General features: G+C 35.7%; 2 protein-coding genes and 2 long non-coding RNA genes across 4 annotated transcripts in view; all 4 read left to right on the top strand.

The window, feature by feature from the left end:
- Positions 1–830: 830 nt before the first annotated feature.
- LOC138357853 (uncharacterized) lies at positions 831–2,007 on the top strand. The gene is made up of 2 exons (XR_011225165.1): positions 831–869; positions 1,583–2,007. It is a non-coding gene; the product is annotated as an uncharacterized lncRNA (long non-coding RNA).
- Positions 2,008–7,142: 5,135 nt separating this feature from the next.
- Positions 7,143–8,319, top strand: LOC138357852 (uncharacterized). The gene is made up of 2 exons (XR_011225164.1): positions 7,143–7,181; positions 7,895–8,319. It is a non-coding gene; the product is annotated as an uncharacterized lncRNA (long non-coding RNA).
- Positions 8,320–13,760: 5,441 nt separating this feature from the next.
- LOC138357851 (ctenidin-1-like) lies at positions 13,761–14,929 on the top strand. Its single transcript, XM_069315018.1, has 2 exons — positions 13,761–13,794; positions 14,505–14,929. Exons 1-2 carry the CDS (start codon positions 13,783–13,785, stop codon positions 14,841–14,843), a joined length of 351 nt encoding a protein of 116 aa, XP_069171119.1. The 5' UTR covers positions 13,761–13,782; the 3' UTR covers positions 14,844–14,929.
- A 5,450-nt stretch (positions 14,930–20,379) lies between these two features.
- The window catches only part of LOC123746240 (probable H/ACA ribonucleoprotein complex subunit 1), a 7,810-nt gene continuing 5,689 nt past the window's right edge, over positions 20,380–22,500 (top strand). Inside the window, exons 1-2 of the mRNA XM_069315056.1 lie at positions 20,380–20,413; positions 21,127–21,463. Of these exons, the coding sequence (XP_069171157.1) occupies positions 20,402–20,413; positions 21,127–21,463 (349 nt within the window). The 5' untranslated portion in view covers positions 20,380–20,401. The remainder of the gene's footprint in view (positions 20,414–21,126; positions 21,464–22,500) is intronic.

Below are 22,500 nucleotides of genomic sequence, written 5' to 3'. Positions count from 1 at the left end.
TGATTCTAAAGAATATGTATGCAGTATATTTATTTCATATTGAAAATACTGACTTACCAGCCAAACAAAGTAATTCAGTGTTAGGCTTGAATATTTATGAACACAGTAAATGTGTGTTTAATAAATATTCCTAATGCTGACATAATGATTCAAAATATAACTGTAAACATCAGTGACATAAATAAGTAGATCGTAGCCATGTATAAAACGACGGAATTAAAAACGAATGAGACGTAAATTCAACAGTCAATAGGTAAAATATCAGGATAATTATATCTAAACAAATATATTGACAATTAGATTAATGTTTGGGATGGCGACATACTCCATCTTGTCGGTGTAGTAAATGGAGTGAATATGAAAATTGTACAATTCCTGAATTAGTTTCAATTGTTTCATTGGGTGATTGACACTCTTGTGGTTGATGGGACGAGTGTAATCGATCAAGCACGCCTGCGTTTGATGACACACCTATTATTGACTGACACAACAACGATTGATCACAAACTTTTGATTGACCAATACAATTATGAGTTAACATCCCACATGTGATTGATCAATAAGCTTATGACTGATTAACTGATCCGTGACTTACATATATACTAGTTGGTTACACGTTTTAAAATATAACATAACTTTATTCTTCCGTACTTTTTTATTTGAATTGTTAAACAGATTAATATCGATGCAATATTTGTCCTATGTTTTAATATAACATAAACACCAGGAAACTTACGCAAGAAGAGAGCAACAAGTCATTCATGTCCTTGAGAAGTCGTCTAATCTCTGTCTCGCGAGAGGTATATAAGGCCGCGCTGCCTCCAACTCCACACAGTACTCCAAGACACACCATAGATATGAAGACCCTGGTGAGTTACATTTGACTCAACATTTAAACTACAACTCGTACTTTATTTAACTGATAGTACGCAAGTTGAGAGTATATTCTTTGTTTCTTAGCTAATTCATAGAAGGAAACATTATTTATAAAAGTTGTATATTTTATAAATAATTTCGAACACTTTCTCTTTAGAGTATTTTCATACATTATGTACTAAAAATTATTCCGCATGTTCAATTTTTTTTAAACTTTCTAAATATTTGCCTATACAAGTGAATTAACTATCTGTTATAGCTCCCTGCTGCTTGAGATAAGTGTTCAAATGGAATAGAGTTCAAAACCTCAAGTTCTGAAAAATTACCTTGTTTCCTGTTTGCAGATTAAGTTGAATGATATCTTAGATTTCAAGAATTATATCCTCAACATTGCTTAAAATGTTGTTTTCCTAATTCAAACATTTCACAGTACTATACCACAAATTTGTTGTCAATGCGTGAACCCACACATCTTGATATTTCAACCCATCCTCCTGTTTAGAAAGAAGTTTTTGCAACTAGGTGCACCATAGTACAAAGATTGACGTAATCTGCTATTTGATAAGAATTTTATACTATTCACTTTATAAAGTCCAAACCAAAATCTAAAAAAAAACATAAGTAAATATTCCTATGTATGATAAATCTTCTGTTATATTATCATATGAAAACTCCAGAGAATTTCATCCTTGTGTTCATTCACCAGATCGTTGTAGCATTCCTGGCTGCCATGTGCTTGGTGGCCACAAACGCTGAGCCTTCCCCAGATGCCGAACCCGGTCACTTCAGGGGAGGTTTCGGAGGATTTCGAGGAGGCATCGGTGGGGGCTCCCATGGAAGTGGCTTCGGGGGAGGATATGGAGGATATCGTGGAAGGAGGAGTGCCGAAGCCAACCCTGAGCCCGTTGCAGACCCTGAAGCCGATCCCGGTTACCTAGGTAGTAGAGGCTTCGGCGGTGGTAGAGGTTTCGGCGGTGGCAGAGGTTTCAGTGGTAGCTTCGGAGGAGGACGTGGGGGATTTGGAGGAAATAGATATTACGGCTAATTTCCGGCTATCTAATCTGCCATGGTTCTTATGACTGCAGTTAATATCTAAATTGAAAAATACTAAATATATATATCAGTATATAAGATGAACTTCCTTATCCCTTAATCAAATTAATATGGCTTGAAGAAATTTCCCGTACCTAACATTTTTATTACAGTAATATTGTGGTCTATTTAAACCATCATTTTTAGTACACACACAAGAGAGATTCCAAAGTTGATATGACAGTGCTCCGTGACCAACATTAGTGAATTAAGTGTTGAGCCGGGAAAAAATAGCTGAAACTCAACACTCGCAAGCACAGATTGGTGAGTCCGCAGACACAGGACAGAGCTGACATCGCTCATTCATTGTACTAAGAGCGAAGGTTCAATTCCCTGGCGAGGCAAAAGCAAATTGAAACTGTTTCTTTCACTGGAAATCACTGTTTACTTATAAGTGAAGAGGTACCTGGGAATTAAACAGCTGCTGCGGGCTGCATCCTGGAGATGTACTCACCTATATGTGCTTCCGGGGGTTGAGCTCTGGCTCTTTGGTCCCGCCTCTCAACTATCAATCAACTGGTGTACAGGTTCCTGAGCCTATTGGGCTCTATCATATCTACACATGAAACTTTGTATGGAGTGAGCCTCCACCACATCAGTGTCTAATGCATTCCATTTGTCAACTACTCTGACACTAAAAAAAATCTTTCTAATATCTCTGTGGCTCATTTGGGCATTCAGTTTGCACCTGTGTCCCCTAGTGCGTGTGCCTCTTGTGTTAAATAGCCCGTCTTTATCTAACCGGTCAATTCCTCTGAGAATCTTGTACATGCTAATCATATCCCCTCTAACTCTTCTGTCTTCTTGCGACGTAAGGTTTAATTCCCTTAGTCTCTCCTCGTAGCTCATACCTCTCAGTTTGCGTACTAGTTTGGTGGCAAACCTTTGAACTTTTTCCAGTTTGATCTTATGCTTGACTAGATATGGACTCCATGCTGGGGCTGTGTACTCCAGGATTGGTCTGAAATAGGTGGTATAAAAAGTTCTGAATGATTCCTTGCTCAAGTCTCTAAATGTCGTTCTTATCTTAGCCAACCTGGCATATGCTGCTGATGTTATCCTCTTGATATGGGCTTCAGGGGACAGGTCTGGCGTGATATCAACCCCCAGGTCTTTCTCTCTCTCTGACTCGTGTAGAATTTCATCTCCCAAATGATACCTTGTAACTGGCCTCCTTCTCCCTACACTTATCTTCATTACTTTACATTTGCTAGGGATAAACTCTAACAACCATTTGTTCGACCATTCCTTTAGTTTGTCTAGGTCTTCTTGAAGCCTCAAGCAGTCCTCCTCTGTCTTAATCCTTCTCATAATTTTGGCATCGTCAGCAAACATTGAGAGAAATGAGTCTATACCCTCTTGGAGATCATTTACGTATGTCAAAAACAGGATAGGACCGAGTACAGAGCCCTGTGGGACTCCACTGGTGACTTCACGCCAATCTGAGGTCGCACCCCTCACTGTAACTCTTTGCTTCTTATTGCTTAGGTATTTCCTTATCCACTGGAGCACCTTACCAGTTACTACTGCCTGTCTCTCCAGCTTATGTACCAGCCTCTTATGGGGGGACTGTATCAAAGGCTTTCCGACAGTCCAAAAAAATGCAGTCTGCCCAGCCTTCTCTTTCTTGCTTAATCTTTGTCACCTAGTCGTAGAATTCTATTAAGCCAGTGTGTTACATAATAGCGTGCGTGTGTGTGTGTGTGTACTCACCTCATCTATTTGTGCTTGCGAAAATTGTGCTCTGGCTCTTTTCTTCGTGTGTGTGTGTGTGTGTGTGTGTGTGTGTGTGTGTGTGTGTGTGTGTGTGTGTGTGTGTGTGTGTGTGTGTGTGTGTGTGTGTGTGTGTGTGTGTGTGTGTGTGTGTGTGTAACCCTTTCCACTACCGCCCACAAGATGGGTATGGGGTGCATAATAAATGAACTAAACTAACTCATTCATATGTTACACTTCTGTGATTTCTTTGTGAAATATATATATATATGTCGTCCCTAGTAGCTACAACTCACTTCTCGGCCTACTATGCAAGGCCCGATTTGCCTAATAGGCCGAGTGATTTTCTTTATTTTCAATAAATTGTTTCCTATTGGTATATTTTAAATACTACAATTATATTCTATTAAGAACATAAATTATTTATTTAGTTATGTTAGTTTAGGTTAGGTTAAGATAGGTTAGGTTAGGTTAGGTAGGGTTGGTTAGGTTCGGTCATATAACTACGTTAGTTTGAACTCAAATTTAAAAAAAAATAGCTCATATATAACGAAATTAATAGCTTCATCATTTCATAAGAAAAAAAATAGGGAAAATATATAAATTCTGGAAAACTTGGCTTATTAGGCATATCGGGCCTTGCATAGTAGGCCAAACATTGCGTTCTGGCTACTAGGTACAACATATATATATATATATATATATATATATATATATATATATATATATATATATATATATATATATATATATATATATATATATATATATGTTGTACCTAGTAGCCAGAACGTCGTACTCGGCCTGCTATGCAAGGCCCGATTTGCCTAACAAGCTAAGTTTTCCTTAATTTATATATTTTTCAATATTAGTTCTTATGAAATTTTAAGGCTATCTATTTCAATAAATATGAGTTAATTTTTGCTTCACTGTATCTAAGAGCTCCTCGGGTTGTGAGTCCAGAATTCTAAGCTGGAGAGTTTAAGAATATTGATTCTATTGGTCTCAAGCTTTGTTATCCACTGAGTTTTTTGGAAGTTTGCCGTAGCAAAGCACGTCGTACATATTATAATCATTTATGCAGTGAAAAAATTATTTCCCTGGGTTTGAAAATATGGTCAAGGCAATGAAACTTTTTCGTATACATGTATTGTTCTGCTACGAAAATACTGTTGGAAAACTATTAGTTGGAAACAGCCCTCGTAGTGATAATTGTGTCCTTTATAAAATACCTTGTAAAGACTGTAATAGGTTCTATGTTGGACAAACATCCAAAATTTTGAAATTTAGAATTTCCCGACATAAAAACTTAGTAAGACATGGCCAATTGTTTAATGCTTTGTGTGTTCATTTGTCAGTAAATGCTCACCAAATTGATTGGGAGATGGCTTCTTCAGGAATAAATTGTAAGCTCACCTATAACAGGAACATAATTGAATCTGTTTTAATACAGATTACAAAAGAATGTAACTTCAACATTATCAGTGGTTTATATAACTTAGATTCATTTTTGATAGATCAGTTAAAGGGCGACTTGAATAGGATCATTGAGACACATTTGTCTCACTAATTCATTGTAAATATTTACAATCTTATGCAATTATTATCCATGTGTCGGCCTATTGGTGGGTATAAATAGGAGCTGCCTCGTATGGGCCTATAGGCCTTTTGCATTTCTTATGCGGCTCTTATTTGTATCCACCTAATTCCCATTCATTTTTCATTGCACCTCACCTCTCTCACCTGCCTATATAAGTCCAGTATTAGGCTTGTAAATTATTCCTTCTGAAGATGTAATATTATACGAAAGTACTTAAGGAAATTCCTGTTTCAATTCTTCCTCTGTGGTCTGACATTGTCACATCTTTCATGAGGTGTTAATTTTCGTGATTTACACACACACACATACCAGATATATGTGAATATATATATATATATATATATATATATATATATATATATATATATATATATATATATATATATATATATATATATATATATATATATATATATATATATATATATATATATATATATGTCGTACCTAGTAGCCAGAACGCACTTCTCAGCCTACTATGCATTGCCCGATTTGCCTAATAAGCCATGTTTTCATGAATTAATATATTTTCTCAAATTTTTTTCTTATGAAATGATAAAGCTACCTATTTCATTATGTATGAGGTCATTTTTTTTATTAGACTTAAAATTAACGTAGATATATGACCGACCCTATCCAACCCCACCTAACCTATCTTTATAGGTTAGGTTAGGTTAGGTAGCCGAAAAAGTTAGGTTAGGTTAGGTTAGGTAGGTTAGGTAGTCGAAAAACAATTAATTCATGGAAACTTGGCTTATTACGCAAATAGGGCCTTGCATAGTTGGCTGAGAAGTGCGTTCTGGCTACTAGGTACGACATATATATATATATATATATATATATATATATATATATATATATATATATATATATATATATATATATATATATATATATATATATATATATATATATATATATATATATATATATCTTAGTATATAAGAACGACAATGCAGGAGAGAATTCATACTCATACAAGTATATAATGTTTAATGGTATGATCAATTTTTACACTCACGTCTGACTGATTCTAAAGAATATGTATGCAGTATATTTATTTCATATTGACAATACTGACTTACCAGCCAAACAAAGTAATTCAGTTTTAGGCTTGAATATTTATGAACACAGTAAATGTGTGTTTAATAAATATTCCTAATGCTGACATAATGATTCAAAATATAACTGTAAACATCAGTGACATAAATAAGTAGATCGTAACCATGTATAAAACGACGGAGGAATTAAAAACGAATGAGACGTAAATTCAACAGTCAATAGGTAAAATATCAGGATAATTATATCTAAACAAATATATTGACAATTAGATTAATGTTTGGGATGGCGACATACTCCATCTTGTCGGTATAGTAAATGGGGTGAATATGAAAACTGTACAATCCCTGAATTAGTTTCAATTGTTTCATTGGGTGATTGACACTCTTGTGGTTGATGGGACGAGTGTAATCGATCAAGCACGCCTGCGATTGATGACACACCTATTATTGACTGACACAACAACGATTTATCACAAACTTTTGATTGACCAATACAATTATGAGTTAACATCACACATGTGATTGATCAATAAGCTTATGACTGATTACCTGATCCGTGACTTTCATATATACTAGTTGGTTACACGTTTTAATATATAACATAACTTTATTCTTCCGTACTTTTTTATTTGAATTGGTAAACAGATTAATATCGATGCAATATTTGTCCTATGTTTTAATATAACATAAACACCAGGAAACTTACGCAAGAAGAGAGCAACAAGTCATTCATGTCCTTGAGAAGTCGTCTAATCTCTGTCTCGCGAGAGGTATATAAGGCCGCGCTGCCTCCAACTCCACACAGTACTCCAAGACACACCATAGATATGAAGACCCTGGTGAGTTACATTTGACTCAACATTTAAACTACAACTCGTACTTTATTTAACTGATAGTACGCAAGTTGAGAGTATATTCTTTGTTTCTTAGCTAATTCATAGAAGGAAACATTATTTATAAAAGTTGTATATTTTATAAATAATTTCGAACACTTTCTCTTTAGAGTATTTTCATACATTATGTACTAAAAATTATTCCGCATGTTCAATTTTTTTTAAACTTTCTAAATATTTGCCTATACAAGTGAATTAACTATCTGTTATAGCTCCCTGCTGCTTGAGATAAGTGTTCAAATGGAATAGAGTTCAAAACCTCAAGTTCTGAAAAATTACCTTGTTTCCTGTTTGCAGATTAAGTTGAATGATATCTTAGATTTCAAGAATTATATCCTCAACATTGCTTAAAATGTTGTTTTCCTAATTCAAACATTTCACAGTACTATACCACAAATTTGTTGTCAATGCGTGAACCCACACATCTTGATATTTCAACCCATCCTCCTGTTTAGAAAGAAGTTTTTGCAACTAGGTGCACCATAGTACAAAGATTGACGTAATCTGCTATTTGATAAGAATTTTATACTATTCACTTTATAAAGTCCAAACCAAAATCTAAAAAAAAACATAAGTAAATATTCCTATGTATGATAAATCTTCTGTTATATTATCATATGAAAACTCCAGAGAATTTCATCCTTGTGTTCATTCACCAGATCGTTGTAGCATTCCTGGCTGCCATGTGCTTGGTGGCCACAAACGCTGAGCCTTCCCCAGATGCCGAACCCGGTCACTTCAGGGGAGGTTTCGGAGGATTTCGAGGAGGCATCGGTGGGGGCTCCCATGGAAGTGGCTTCGGGGGAGGATATGGAGGATATCGTGGAAGGAGGAGTGCCGAAGCCAACCCTGAGCCCGTTGCAGACCCTGAAGCCGATCCCGGTTACCTAGGTAGTAGAGGCTTCGGCGGTGGTAGAGGTTTCGGCGGTGGCAGAGGTTTCAGTGGTAGCTTCGGAGGAGGACGTGGGGGATTTGGAGGAAATAGATATTACGGCTAATTTCCGGCTATCTAATCTGCCATGGTTCTTATGACTGCAGTTAATATCTAAATTGAAAAATACTAAATATATATATCAGTATATAAGATGAACTTCCTTATCCCTTAATCAAATTAATATGGCTTGAAGAAATTTCCCGTACCTAACATTTTTATTACAGTAATATTGTGGTCTATTTAAACCATCATTTTTAGTACACACACAAGAGAGATTCCAAAGTTGATATGACAGTGCTCCGTGACCAACATTAGTGAATTAAGTGTTGAGCCGGGAAAAAATAGCTGAAACTCAACACTCGCAAGCACAGATTGGTGAGTCCGCAGACACAGGACAGAGCTGACATCGCTCATTCATTGTACTAAGAGCGAAGGTTCAATTCCCTGGCGAGGCAAAAGCAAATTGAAACTGTTTCTTTCACTGGAAATCACTGTTTACTTATAAGTGAAGAGGTACCTGGGAATTAAACAGCTGCTGCGGGCTGCATCCTGGAGATGTACTCACCTATATGTGCTTCCGGGGGTTGAGCTCTGGCTCTTTGGTCCCGCCTCTCAACTATCAATCAACTGGTGTACAGGTTCCTGAGCCTATTGGGCTCTATCATATCTACACATGAAACTTTGTATGGAGTGAGCCTCCACCACATCAGTGTCTAATGCATTCCATTTGTCAACTACTCTGACACTAAAAAAAATCTTTCTAATATCTCTGTGGCTCATTTGGGCATTCAGTTTGCACCTGTGTCCCCTAGTGCGTGTGCCTCTTGTGTTAAATAGCCCGTCTTTATCTAACCGGTCAATTCCTCTGAGAATCTTGTACATGCTAATCATATCCCCTCTAACTCTTCTGTCTTCTTGCGACGTAAGGTTTAATTCCCTTAGTCTCTCCTCGTAGCTCATACCTCTCAGTTTGCGTACTAGTTTGGTGGCAAACCTTTGAACTTTTTCCAGTTTGATCTTATGCTTGACTAGATATGGACTCCATGCTGGGGCTGTGTACTCCAGGATTGGTCTGAAATAGGTGGTATAAAAAGTTCTGAATGATTCCTTGCTCAAGTCTCTAAATGTCGTTCTTATCTTAGCCAACCTGGCATATGCTGCTGATGTTATCCTCTTGATATGGGCTTCAGGGGACAGGTCTGGCGTGATATCAACCCCCAGGTCTTTCTCTCTCTCTGACTCGTGTAGAATTTCATCTCCCAAATGATACCTTGTAACTGGCCTCCTTCTCCCTACACTTATCTTCATTACTTTACATTTGCTAGGGATAAACTCTAACAACCATTTGTTCGACCATTCCTTTAGTTTGTCTAGGTCTTCTTGAAGCCTCAAGCAGTCCTCCTCTGTCTTAATCCTTCTCATAATTTTGGCATCGTCAGCAAACATTGAGAGAAATGAGTCTATACCCTCTTGGAGATCATTTACGTATGTCAAAAACAGGATAGGACCGAGTACAGAGCCCTGTGGGACTCCACTGGTGACTTCACGCCAATCTGAGGTCGCACCCCTCACTGTAACTCTTTGCTTCTTATTGCTTAGGTATTTCCTTATCCACTGGAGCACCTTACCAGTTACTACTGCCTGTCTCTCCAGCTTATGTACCAGCCTCTTATGGGGGGACTGTATCAAAGGCTTTCCGACAGTCCAAAAAAATGCAGTCTGCCCAGCCTTCTCTTTCTTGCTTAATCTTTGTCACCTAGTCGTAGAATTCTATTAAGCCAGTGTGTTACATAATAGCGTGCGTGTGTGTGTGTGTGTGTACTCACCTCATCTATTTGTGCTTGCGAAAATTGTGCTCTGGCTCTTTTCTTCGTGTGTGTGTGTGTGTGTGTGTGTGTGTGTGTGTGTGTGTGTGTGTGTGTGTGTGTGTGTGTGTGTGTGTGTGTGTGTGTGTGTGTGTAACCCTTTCCACTACCGCCCACAAGATGGGTATGGGGTGCATAATAAATGAACTAAACTAACTCATTCATATGTTACACTTCTGTGATTTCTTTGTGAAATATATATATATATGTCGTCCCTAGTAGCTACAACTCACTTCTCGGCCTACTATGCAAGGCCCGATTTGCCTAATAGGCCGAGTGATTTTCTTTATTTTCAATAAATTGTTTCCTATTGGTATATTTTAAATACTACAATTATATTCTATTAAGAACATAAATTATTTATTTAGTTATGTTAGTTTAGGTTAGGTTAAGATAGGTTAGGTTAGGTTAGGTAGGGTTGGTTAGGTTCGGTCATATAACTACGTTAGTTTGAACTCAAATTTAAAAAAAAATAGCTCATATATAACGAAATTAATAGCTTCATCATTTCATAAGAAAAAAAATAGGGAAAATATATAAATTCTGGAAAACTTGGCTTATTAGGCATATCGGGCCTTGCATAGTAGGCCAAACATTGCGTTCTGGCTACTAGGTACAACATATATATATATATATATATATATATATATATATATATATATATATATATATATATATATATATATATATATATATATATATATATATATATATATATATATATATATGTTGTACCTAGTAGCCAGAACGTCGTACTCGGCCTGCTATGCAAGGCCCGATTTGCCTAACAAGCTAAGTTTTCCTTAATTTATATATTTTTCAATATTAGTTCTTATGAAATTTTAAGGCTATCTATTTCAATAAATATGAGTTAATTTTTGCTTCACTGTATCTAAGAGCTCCTCGGGTTGTGAGTCCAGAATTCTAAGCTGAAGAGTTTAAGAATATTGATTCTATTGGTCTCAAGCTTTGTTATCCACTGAGTTTTTTGGAAGTTTGCCGTAGCAAAGCACGTCGTACATATTATAATCATTTATGCAGTGAAAAAATTATTTCCCTGGGTTTGAAAATATGGTCAAGGCAATGAAACTTTTTCGTATACATGTATTGTTCTGCTACGAAAATACTGTTGGAAAACTATTAGTTGGAAACAGCCCTCGTAGTGATAATTGTGTCCTTTATAAAATACCTTGTAAAGACTGTAATAGGTTCTATGTTGGACAAACATCCAAAATTTTGAAATTTAGAATTTCCCGACATAAAAACTTAGTAAGACATGGCCAATTGTTTAATGCTTTGTGTGTTCATTTGTCAGTAAATGCTCACCAAATTGATTGGGAGATGGCTTCTTCAGGAATAAATTGTAAGCTCACCTATAACAGGAACATAATTGAATCTGTTTTAATACAGATTACAAAAGAATGTAACTTCAACATTATCAGTGGTTTATATAACTTAGATTCATTTTTGATAGATCAGTTAAAGGGCGACTTGAATAGGATCATTGAGACACATTTGTCTCACTAATTCATTGTAAATATTTACAATCTTATGCAATTATTATCCATGTGTCGGCCTATTGGTGGGTATAAATAGGAGCTGCCTCGTATGGGCCTATAGGCCTTTTGCATTTCTTATGCGGCTCTTATTTGTATCCACCTAATTCCCATTCATTTTTCATTGCACCTCACCTCTCTCACCTGCCTATATAAGTCCAGTATTAGGCTTGTAAATTATTCCTTCTGAAGATGTAATATTATACGAAAGTACTTAAGGAAATTCCTGTTTCAATTCTTCCTCTGTGGTCTGACATTGTCACATCTTTCATGAGGTGTTAATTTTCGTGATTTACACACACACACATACCAGATATATGTGAATATATATATATATATATATATATATATATGTCGTACCTAGTAGCCAGAACTCACTTCTCAGCCTACTATGCAAGGCCTGATTTGCCTAATAAGCCTAGTTTTCATGAATTAATGTTTTTTCGACAACCTAACCTACCTAACCTAACCTAACCTAACGTTTTCGGCTACCTAACCTAACCTAACCTATAAAGATAGGTTAGGTTAGGTTAGGTAGGGTTGGTTAGGTTCGGTCATATATCTACGTTAATTTTAACTCCAATAAAAAAAAATTGACCTCATACATAATGAAATGGGTAGCTTTATCATTTCATAAGAAAAAAATTAGAGAAAATATATTAATTCAGTAAAACTTGGCTTATTAGGCAAATCGGGCCTCGCATAGTAGGCCGAGAAGTGAGTTCTGGCTACTAGGTACGACATATATATATATATATATATATATATATATATATATATATATGTCGTACCTAGTAGCCAGAACGCACTTCTCAGCCTACTATGCATTGCCCGATTTGCCTAATAAGCCAAGTTTTCATGAATTAATATATTTTCTCAAATTTTTTTCTTATGAAATGATAAAGCTACCTATTTCATTATGTATGAGGTCATTTTTTTTATTAGACTTAAAATTAACGTAGATATATGACCGACCCTATCCAACCCCACCTAACCTATCTTTATAGGTTAGGTTAGGTTAGGTAGCCGAAAAAGTTAGGTTAGGTTAGGTTAGGTAGGTTAGGTAGTCGAAAAACAATTAATTCATGGAAACTTGGCTTATTACGCAAATAGGGCCTTGCATAGTTGGCTGAGAAGTGCGTTCTGGCTACTAGGTACGACATATATATATATATATATATATATATATATATATATATATATATATATATATATATATATATATATATATATATATCTTAGTATATAAGAACGACAATGCAGGAGAGAATTCATACTCATACAAGTATATAATGTTTAATGGTATGATCAATTTTTACACTCACGTCTGACTGATTCTAAAGAATATGTATGCAGTATATTTATTTCATATTGACAATACTGACTTACCAGCCAAACAAAGTAATTCAGTGTTAGGCTTGAATATTTATGAACACAGTAAATGTGTGTTTAATAAATATTTCTAATGCTGACATAATGATTCAAAATATAACTGTAAACATCAGTGACATAAATAAGTAGATCGTAGCCATGTATAAAACGACGGGGGAATTAAAAACGAATGAGACGTAAATTTAACAGTCAATAGGTAAAATATCAGGATAATTTTATCTAAACAAATATATTGACAATTAGATTAATGTTTGGGATGGCGACATACTCCATCTTGTCGGTATAGTAAATGGGGTGAATATGAAAACTGTACAATCCCTGAATTAGTTTCAATTGTTTCATTGGGTGATTGACACTCTTGTGGTTGATGGGACGAGTGTAATCGATCAAGCACGCCTGCGATTGATGACACACCTATTATTGACTGACACAACAACGATTGATCACAAACTTTTGATTGACCAATACAATTATGAGTTAACATCACACATGTGATTGATCAATAAGCTTATGACTGATTAACTGATCTGTGACTTACATATATACTAGTTGGTTACACGTTTTAATATATAACATAACTTTATTCTTCCGTACTTTTTTATTTGAATTGGTAAACACATTAATATCGATGCAATATTTGTCCTATGTTTTAATATAACATAAACACCAGGAAACTTACGCAAGAAGAGAGCAACAAGTCATTCATGTCCTTGAGAAGTCGTCTAATCTCTGTCTCGCGAGAGGTATATAAGGCCGCGCTGCCTCCAACTCCACACAGTCCTCCAAGACACACCATAGATATGAAGACCCTGGTGAGTTACATTTGACTCAACATTTAAACTAAAACTCGTACTTTATTTAACTGATAGTACGCAAGTTGCGAGTATATTCTTTGTTTCTTAGCTAATTCATAGAAGGAAACATTATTTATAAAAGTTGTATATTTTATAAATAATTTCGAACACTTTCTCTTTAGAGTATTTTCATACATTATGTACTAAAAATTATTCTGCATGTTCATTTTTTTTTTACTTTCTAAATATTTGCCTATACAAGTGAATTAACTATCTGTTATAGCTCCCTGCTGCTTGAGATAAGTGTTCAAATGGAATAGAGTTCAAAACCTCAAGTTCTGAAAAATTACCTTGTTTCCTTTTTGCAGATTAAGTTGAATGATATCTTAGATTTCAAGAATTATATCCTCAACATTGCTTAAAATGTTGTTTTCCTAATTCAAACATTTCACAGTACTATACCACAAATTTGTTGTCAATGCGTGAACCCACACATCTTGATATTTCAACCCATCCTCCTGTTTAGAAAGAAGTTTTTGCAACTAGGTGCACCATAGTACAAAGATTGACGTAATCTGCTATTTGATAAGAATTTTATACTATTCACTTTATAAAGTCTAAACCAAAATCTAAAAAAAACATAAGTAAATATTCCTATCATGATAAATCTTCTGTTATATTATCATATGAAAACTCCAGAGAATTTCATCCTTGTGTTCATTCACCAGATCGTTGTAGCATTCCTGGCTGCCATGTGCTTGGTGGCCACAAACGCTGAGCCTTCCCCAGATGCCGAACCCGGTCACTTCAGGGGAGGTTTCGGAGGATTTCGAGGAGGCATCGGTGGGGGCTCCCATGGAAGTGGCTTCGGGGGAGGATATGGAGGATATCGTGGAAGGAGGAGTGCCGAAGCCAACCCTGAGCCCGTTGCAGACCCTGAAGCCGATCCCGGTTACCTAGGTAGTAGAGGCTTCGGCGGTGGTAGAGGTTTCGGCGGTGGCAGAGGTTTCAGTGGTGGCTTCGGAGGAGGACGTGGGGGATTTGGAGGAAATAGATATTACGGCTAATTTTCGGCTATCTAATCTGCCATGGTTCTTATGACTGCAGTTAATATCTAAATTGAAAAATACTAAATATATATATCAGTATATAAGATGAACTTCCTTATCCCTTAATCAAATTAATATGGCTTGAAGAAATTTCCCGTACCTAACATTTTTATTACAGTAATATTGTGGTCTATTTAAACCATCATTTTTAGTACACACACAAGAGAGATTCCAAAGTTGATATGACAGTGCTCCGTGACCAACATTAGTGAATTAAGTGTTGAGGCGGGAAAAAATAGCTGAAACTCAACACTCGCAAGCACAGATTGGTGAGTCCGCAGACACAGGACAGAGCTGACATCGCTCATTCATTGTACTAAGAGCGAAGATTCAATTCCCTGGCGAGGCAAAAGCAAATTGAAAACGTTTCTTTCACTGGAAATCACTGTTTACTTATAAGTGAAGAGGTACCTGGGAATTAAACAGCTGCTGCGGGCTGCATCCTGGAGATGTACTCACCTATATGTGCTTCCGGGGGTTGAGCTCTGGCTCTTTGGTCCCGCCTCTCAACTATCAATCAACTGGTGTACAGGTTCCTGAGCCTATTGGGCTCTATCATATCTACACATGAAACTGTGTATGGAGTCAGCCTCCACCACATCAGTGTCTAATGCATTCCATTTGTCAACTACTCTGACACTAAAAAAAAATCTTTCTAATATCTCTGTGGCTCATTTGGGCACTCAGTTTGCACCTGTGTCCCCTAGTACGTGTGCCTCTTGTGTTAAATAGCCCGTCTTTATCTAACCGGTCAATTCCTCTGAGAATCTTGTACATGCTAATCATATCCCCTCTAACTCTTCTGTCTTCTTGCGACGTGAGGTTTAATTCCCGTTGTCTCTCCTCGTAGCTCATACCTCTCAGTTTGCGTACTAGTCTGGTGGCAAACCTTTGAACTTTTTCCAGTGTGATCTTATGCTTGACTAGATATGGACTCCATGCTGGGGCTGTGTACTCCAGGATTGGTCTGAAATAGGTGGTATAAAAAGTTCTGAATGATTCCTTGCACAAGTCTCTAAATGTCGTTCTTATCTTAGCCAACCTGGCATATGCTGCTGATGTTATCCTCTTGATATGGGCTTCAGGGGACAGGTCTGGCGTGATATCAACCCCCAGGTCTTTCTCTCTCTCTGACTCGTGTAGAATTTCATCTCCCAAATGATACCTTGTAACTGGCCTCCTGCTCCCTACACTTATCTTCATTACTTTACATTTGCTTGGGATAAACTCTAACAACCATTTGTTCGACCATTCCTTTAGTTTGTCTAGGTCTTCTTGAAGCCTCAAGCAGTCCTCCTCTGTCTTAATCCTTCTCATAATTTTGGCATCGTCAGCAAACATTGAGAGAAATGAGTCTATACCCTCTGGGAGATCATTTACGTATATCAAAAACAGGATAGGACCGAGTACAGAGCCCTGTGGGACTCCACAGGTGACTTCACGCCAATCTGAGGTCGCACCCCTCACTGTAACTCTTTGCTTCCTATTGCTTAGGTATTTCCTTATCCACTGGAGCACCTTACCAGTTACTACTGCCTGTCTCTTCAGCTTATGTACCAGCCTCTTATGGGGGGACTGTATCAAAGGATTTCCGACAGTCCAAAAAAATGCAGTCTGCCCAGCCTTCTCTTTCTTGCTTAATCTTTGTCACCTAGTCGTGGAATTCTATTAAGCCAGTGTGTTACATAATAGCGTGCGTGTGTGTGTGTACTCACCTCACCTATTTGTGCTTGCGAAAATTGTGCTCTGGCTCTTTGCTTCGTGTGTGTGTGTGTGTGTGTGTGTGTGTGTGTGTGTGTGTGTGTGTGTGTGTGTAACCCTTTCCACTACCGCCCACAAGATGGGTATGGGGTGCATAATAAATGAACTAAACTAACTCATTCATATGTTACACTTCTGTGATTTCTTTGTGAAATATATATATATTTATGTCGTACCTAGTAGCTACAACTCACTTCTCGGCCTACTATGCAAGGCCCGATTTGCCTAATAGGCCGAGTGATTTTCTTTATTTTCAATAAATTGTTTCCTATTGGTATATTTTAAATACTACAATTATATTATATTAAGAACATAAATTATTTATTTAGTTATGTTAGTTTAGGTTAGGTTAAGATAGGTTAGGTTAGGTTAGGTAGGGTTGGTTAGGTTCGGTCATATAACTACGTTAGTTTGAACTCAAATTTAAAAAAAATTAGCTCATATATAACGAAATTAATAGCTTCATCATTTCATAAGAAAAAAATAGGGAAAATATTGAAATTCTGGAAAACTTGGATTATTAGGCATATCGGGCCTTGCATAGTAGGCCAAACATTGCGTTCTGGCTACTAGGTACAACATATATATATATATATATATATATATATATATATATATATATATATATATATATATATATTATATATATATATTATATATATATTATATATAATATATATATATAATATATAATATATATATATAAAATATATATATATTTAATATATATATAAAATATATATATAAGCAACAATTAACTCATATTTATTGAAATAGATAGCCTTATAATTTCATAAGAACTAATATTGAAAAATATATAAATTAAGGAAAACTTAGCTTGTTAGGCAAATCGGGCCTTGCATAGCAGGCCGAGTACGACGTTCTGGCTACTAGGTACAACATACATATATATATATATATATATATATATATATATATATATATATATATATATATATATATATATATATATATATATATAATATATATATTATATATATAATATATATATATATATATATATATATATATATATATATATATATATATATATATATATATATATATATATATATATATATATGTCGTACCTAGTAGCCAGAACTCACTTCTCAGCCTACTATTCAAGGCCCGATTTGCCTAATAAGCCAAGTTTTCCTGAATTAATATATTTACTATAATTTTTTTCTTATGAAATGATAAAGCAACCCTTTTCTCTATGTACGAGGTCAATTTTTTTTTATTGGAGTTAAAATTAACGTAGATATATGACCAAACCTAACCAACCCTACCTAACCTAACCTAGCCTATATTTATAGGTAAGGTTAGGTTAGGTAGCCAAAAAAAGCTAGGTTAGGTTAGGTTAGGTAGGTTAGGTAGACGAAAAAACATTAATTCATGAAAACTTGGCTTATTAGGCAAATCGGGCCTTGAATAGTAGGCTGAGAAGTGCGTTCTGGCTATTAGGTACGACATATATATATATAATATATATATTATATATATAATATATATATATATATATATATAATATATATATATATATATATATATATATATATATATATATATATATATATATATATATATATATATATATATATATATATATATATATGTATGTTGTACCTAGTAGCCAGAACGTCGTACTCAGCCTGCTATGCAAGGCCCGATTTGCCTAAAAAGCTAAGTTTCCCTTAATTTATATATTTTTCAATATTAGTTCTTATGAAATTATAAGGCTATCTATTTCAATAAATATGAGTTAATTTTTGCTTCAATGTATCTAAGAGCTCCTCGGGTTGTGAGTCCAGAATTCTAAGCTGAAGAGTTTAAGAATATTGATTCTATTGGTCTCAAGCTTTGTTATCCACTGAGTTTTTTGGAAGTTTGCCGTAGCAAAGCACGTCGTACATATTATAATCATTTATGTAGTGAAAAAATTATTTCCCTGGGTTTGAAAATATGGTCAAGGCAATGAAACTTTTTCGTATACATGTATTGTTCTGCTACGAAAATACTGTTGGAAAACTATTAGTTAGAAACAGCCCTCGTAGTGATAATTGTGTCCTTTATAAAATAGCTTGTAAAGACTGTAATAGGTTCTATGTTGGACAAACATCCAAAATTTTGAAATTTAGAATTTCCCGACATAAAAACTTAGTAAGACATGGCCAATTGTTTAATGCTTTGTGTGTTCATTTGTCAGTAAATGCTCACCAAATTGATTGGGAGATGGCTTCTTCAGGAACAAATTGTAAGCTCACCTATAACAGGAACATAATTGAATCTGTTTTAATACAGATTACAAAAGAATGTAACTTCAACATTATCAGTGGTTTATATAACTTAGATTCATTTTTGATATATCAATTAAAGGGCGACTTGAATAGGATCATTGAGACACAATTGTCTCACTAATTCATTGTAAATATTTACTATCTTATGCAATTATTATCCATGTGTCGGCCTATTGGTGGGTATAAATAGGAACTGCCTCGTATGGGCCTATAGGCCTTTTGCATTTCTTATTCGGCTCTTATTTGTATCCACCTTATTCCCATTCATTTTTCATTGCACCTGATTTCTCTCACCTGCCTATATAAGTCCAGTACTAGGCTTGTAAATTATTCCTTCTGAAGATGTAATAATAACGAAAGTAGTTAAGGAAATTCCTGTTTCAATTCTTCCTCCGGGGACTGACATTGTCACATCTTTCATGAGGTGTATATATATATATATATATATATATATATATATATATATATATATATATATATATATATATATATATATATATATATATATATATCTTAGTTTATAAGAACGACAATGCAGGAGAGAATTCATACTCATACAAGTTAATAATGTTTAATGGTATGATCAATTTTTACACTCACGTCTGACTGATTCTAAAGAATATGTATGCAGTATATTTATTTCATATTGACAATACTGACTTACCAGCCAAACAAAGTAATTCAGTGTTAGGCTTGAATATTTATGAACACAGTAAATGTGTGTTTAATAAATATTCCTAATGCTGACATAATGATTCAAAATATAACTGTAAACATCAGTGACATAAATAAGTAGATCGTAGCCATGTATAAAACGACGGAATTAAAAACGAATGAGACGTAAATTCAACAGTCAATAGGTAAAATATCAGGATAATTATATCTAAACAAATATATTGACAATTAGATTAATGTTTGGGATGGCGACATACTCCATCTTGTCGGTGTAGTAAATGGAGTGAATATGAAAACTGTACAATCCCTGAATTAGTTTCATTGGGTGATTGACACTCTTGTGGTTGATGGGACGAGTGTAATCGATCAAGCACGCCTGCGATTGATGACACACCTATTATTGACTGACACAACAACGATTGATCACAAACTTTTGATTGACCAATACAATTATGAGTTAACATCCCACATGTGATTGATCAATAAGCTTATGACTGATTAACTGATCCGTGACTTACATATATACTAGTTGGTTACACGTTTTAATATATAACATAACTTTATTCTTCCGTACTTTTTTATTTGAATTGGTAAACAGATTAATATCGATGCAATATTTGTCCTATGTTTTAATATAACATAAACACCAGGAAACTTACGCAAGAAGAGAGCAACAAGTCATTCATGTCCTTGAGAAGTCGTCTAATCTCTGTCTCGCGAGAGGTATATAAGGCCGCGCTGCCTCCAACTCCACACAGTTCTCCAAGACACACCATAGATATGAAGACCCTGGTGAGTTACATTTGACTCAACATTTAAACTAAAACTCGTACTTTATTTAACTGATAGTACGCAAGTTGAGAGTATATTCTTCGTTTCTTAGCTAATTCATAGAAGGAAACATTATTTATAAAAGTTGTATATTTTATAAATAATTTCGAACACTTTCTCTTTAGAGTATTTTCATACATTATGTACTAAAAATTATTCCGCATGTTCAATTTTTTTTTAAACTTTCTAAATATTTGCCTATACAAGTGAATTAACTATCTGTTTTAGCTCCCTGCTGCTTGAGATAAGTGTTCAAATGGAATAGAGTTCAAAACCTCAAGTTCTGAAAAATTACCTTGTTTCCTGTTTGCAGATTAAGTTGAATGATATCTTAGATTTCAAGAATTATATCCTCAACATTGCTTAAAATGTTGTTTTCCTAATTCAAACATTTCACAGTACTATACCACAAATTTGTTGTCAATGCGTGAACCCACACATCTTGATATTTCAACCCATCCTCCTGTTTAAAAAGAAGTTTTTGCAACTAGGTGCACCATAGTACAAAGATTGTCGTAATCTGCTATTTGATAAGAATTTTATACTATTCACTTTATAAAGTCTAAACCAAAATCTAAAAAAAACATAAGTAAATATTCCTATGTATGATAAATCTTCTGTTATATTATCATATGAAAACTCCAGAGAATTTCATCCTTGTGTTCATTCACCAGATCGTTGTAGCATTCCTGGCTGCCATGTGCTTGGTGGCCACAAACGCTGAGCCTTCCCCAGATGCCGAACCCGGTCACTTCAGGGGAGGTTTCGGAGGATTTCGAGGAGGCATCGGTGGGGGCTCCCATGGAAGTGGCTTCGGGGGAGGATATGGAGGATATCGTGGAAGGAGGAGTGCCGAAGCCAACCCTGAGCCCGTTGCAGACCCTGAAGCCGATCCCGGTTACCTAGGTAGTAGAGGCTTCGGCGGTGGTAGAGGTTTCGGCGGTGGCAGAGGTTTCAGTGGTGGCTTCGGAGGAGGACGTGGGGGATTTGGAGGAAATAGATATTACGGCTAATTTCCGGCTATCTAATCTGCCATGGTTCTTATGACTGCAGTTAATATCTAAATTGAAAAATACTAAATATATATATCAGTATATAAGATGAACTTCCTTATCCCTTAATTAAAATTAATATGGCTTGAAGAAATTTCCCGTACCTAACATTTTTATTACAGTAATATTGTGGTCTATTTAAACCATCATTTTTAGTACACACACAAGAGAGATTCCAAAGATGATATGACAGTGCTCCGTGACCAACATTAGTCAATTAAGTGTTGAGGCGGGAAAAAATAGCTGAAACTCAACACTCGCAAGCACAGATTGGTGAGTCCTCAGACACAGGACAGAGCTGACATCGCTCATTCATTGTACTAAGAGCGAAGGTTCAATTCCCTGGCGAGGCAAAAGCAAATTGAAAACGTCTCTTTCACTGGAAATCACTGTTTACTTATAAGTGAAGAGGTACCTGGGAATTAAACAGCTGCTGCGGGCTGCATCCTGGAGATGTACTCACCTATATGTGCTTCCGGGGGTTGAGCTCTGGCTCTTTGGTCCCGCCTCTCAACTATCAATCAACTGGTGTACAGGTTCCTGAGCCTATTGGGCTCTATCATATCTACACATGAAACTGTGTATGGAGTCAGCCTCCACCACATCAGTGTCTAATGCATTCCATTTGTCAACTACTCTGACACTAAAAAAAAATCTTTCTAATATCTCTGTGGCTCATTTGGGCACTCAGTTTGCACCTGTGTCCCCTAGTGCGTGTGCCGCTTGTGTTAAATAGCCCGTCTTTATCTAACCGGTCAATTCCTCTGAGAATCTTGTACATGCTAATCATATCTCCTCTAACTCTTCTGTCTTCTTGCGACGTGAGGTTTAATTCCCGTTGTCTCTCCTCGTAGCTCATACCTCTCAGTTTGCATACTAGTCTGGTGGCAAACCATTGAACTTTTTCCAGTGTGATCTTATGCTTGACTAGATATGGACTCCATGCTGGGGCTGTGTACTCCAGGATTGGTCTGAAATAGGTGGTATAAAAAGTTC

Source organism: Procambarus clarkii, chromosome 80, assembly GCF_040958095.1.
Source record: "Procambarus clarkii isolate CNS0578487 chromosome 80, FALCON_Pclarkii_2.0, whole genome shotgun sequence".
Lineage (NCBI taxonomy): Eukaryota > Metazoa > Arthropoda > Malacostraca > Decapoda > Cambaridae > Procambarus > Procambarus clarkii.
Note: the sequence above shows the minus strand (reverse complement) of the source record. Positions and strands in the feature narration are given on the sequence as shown.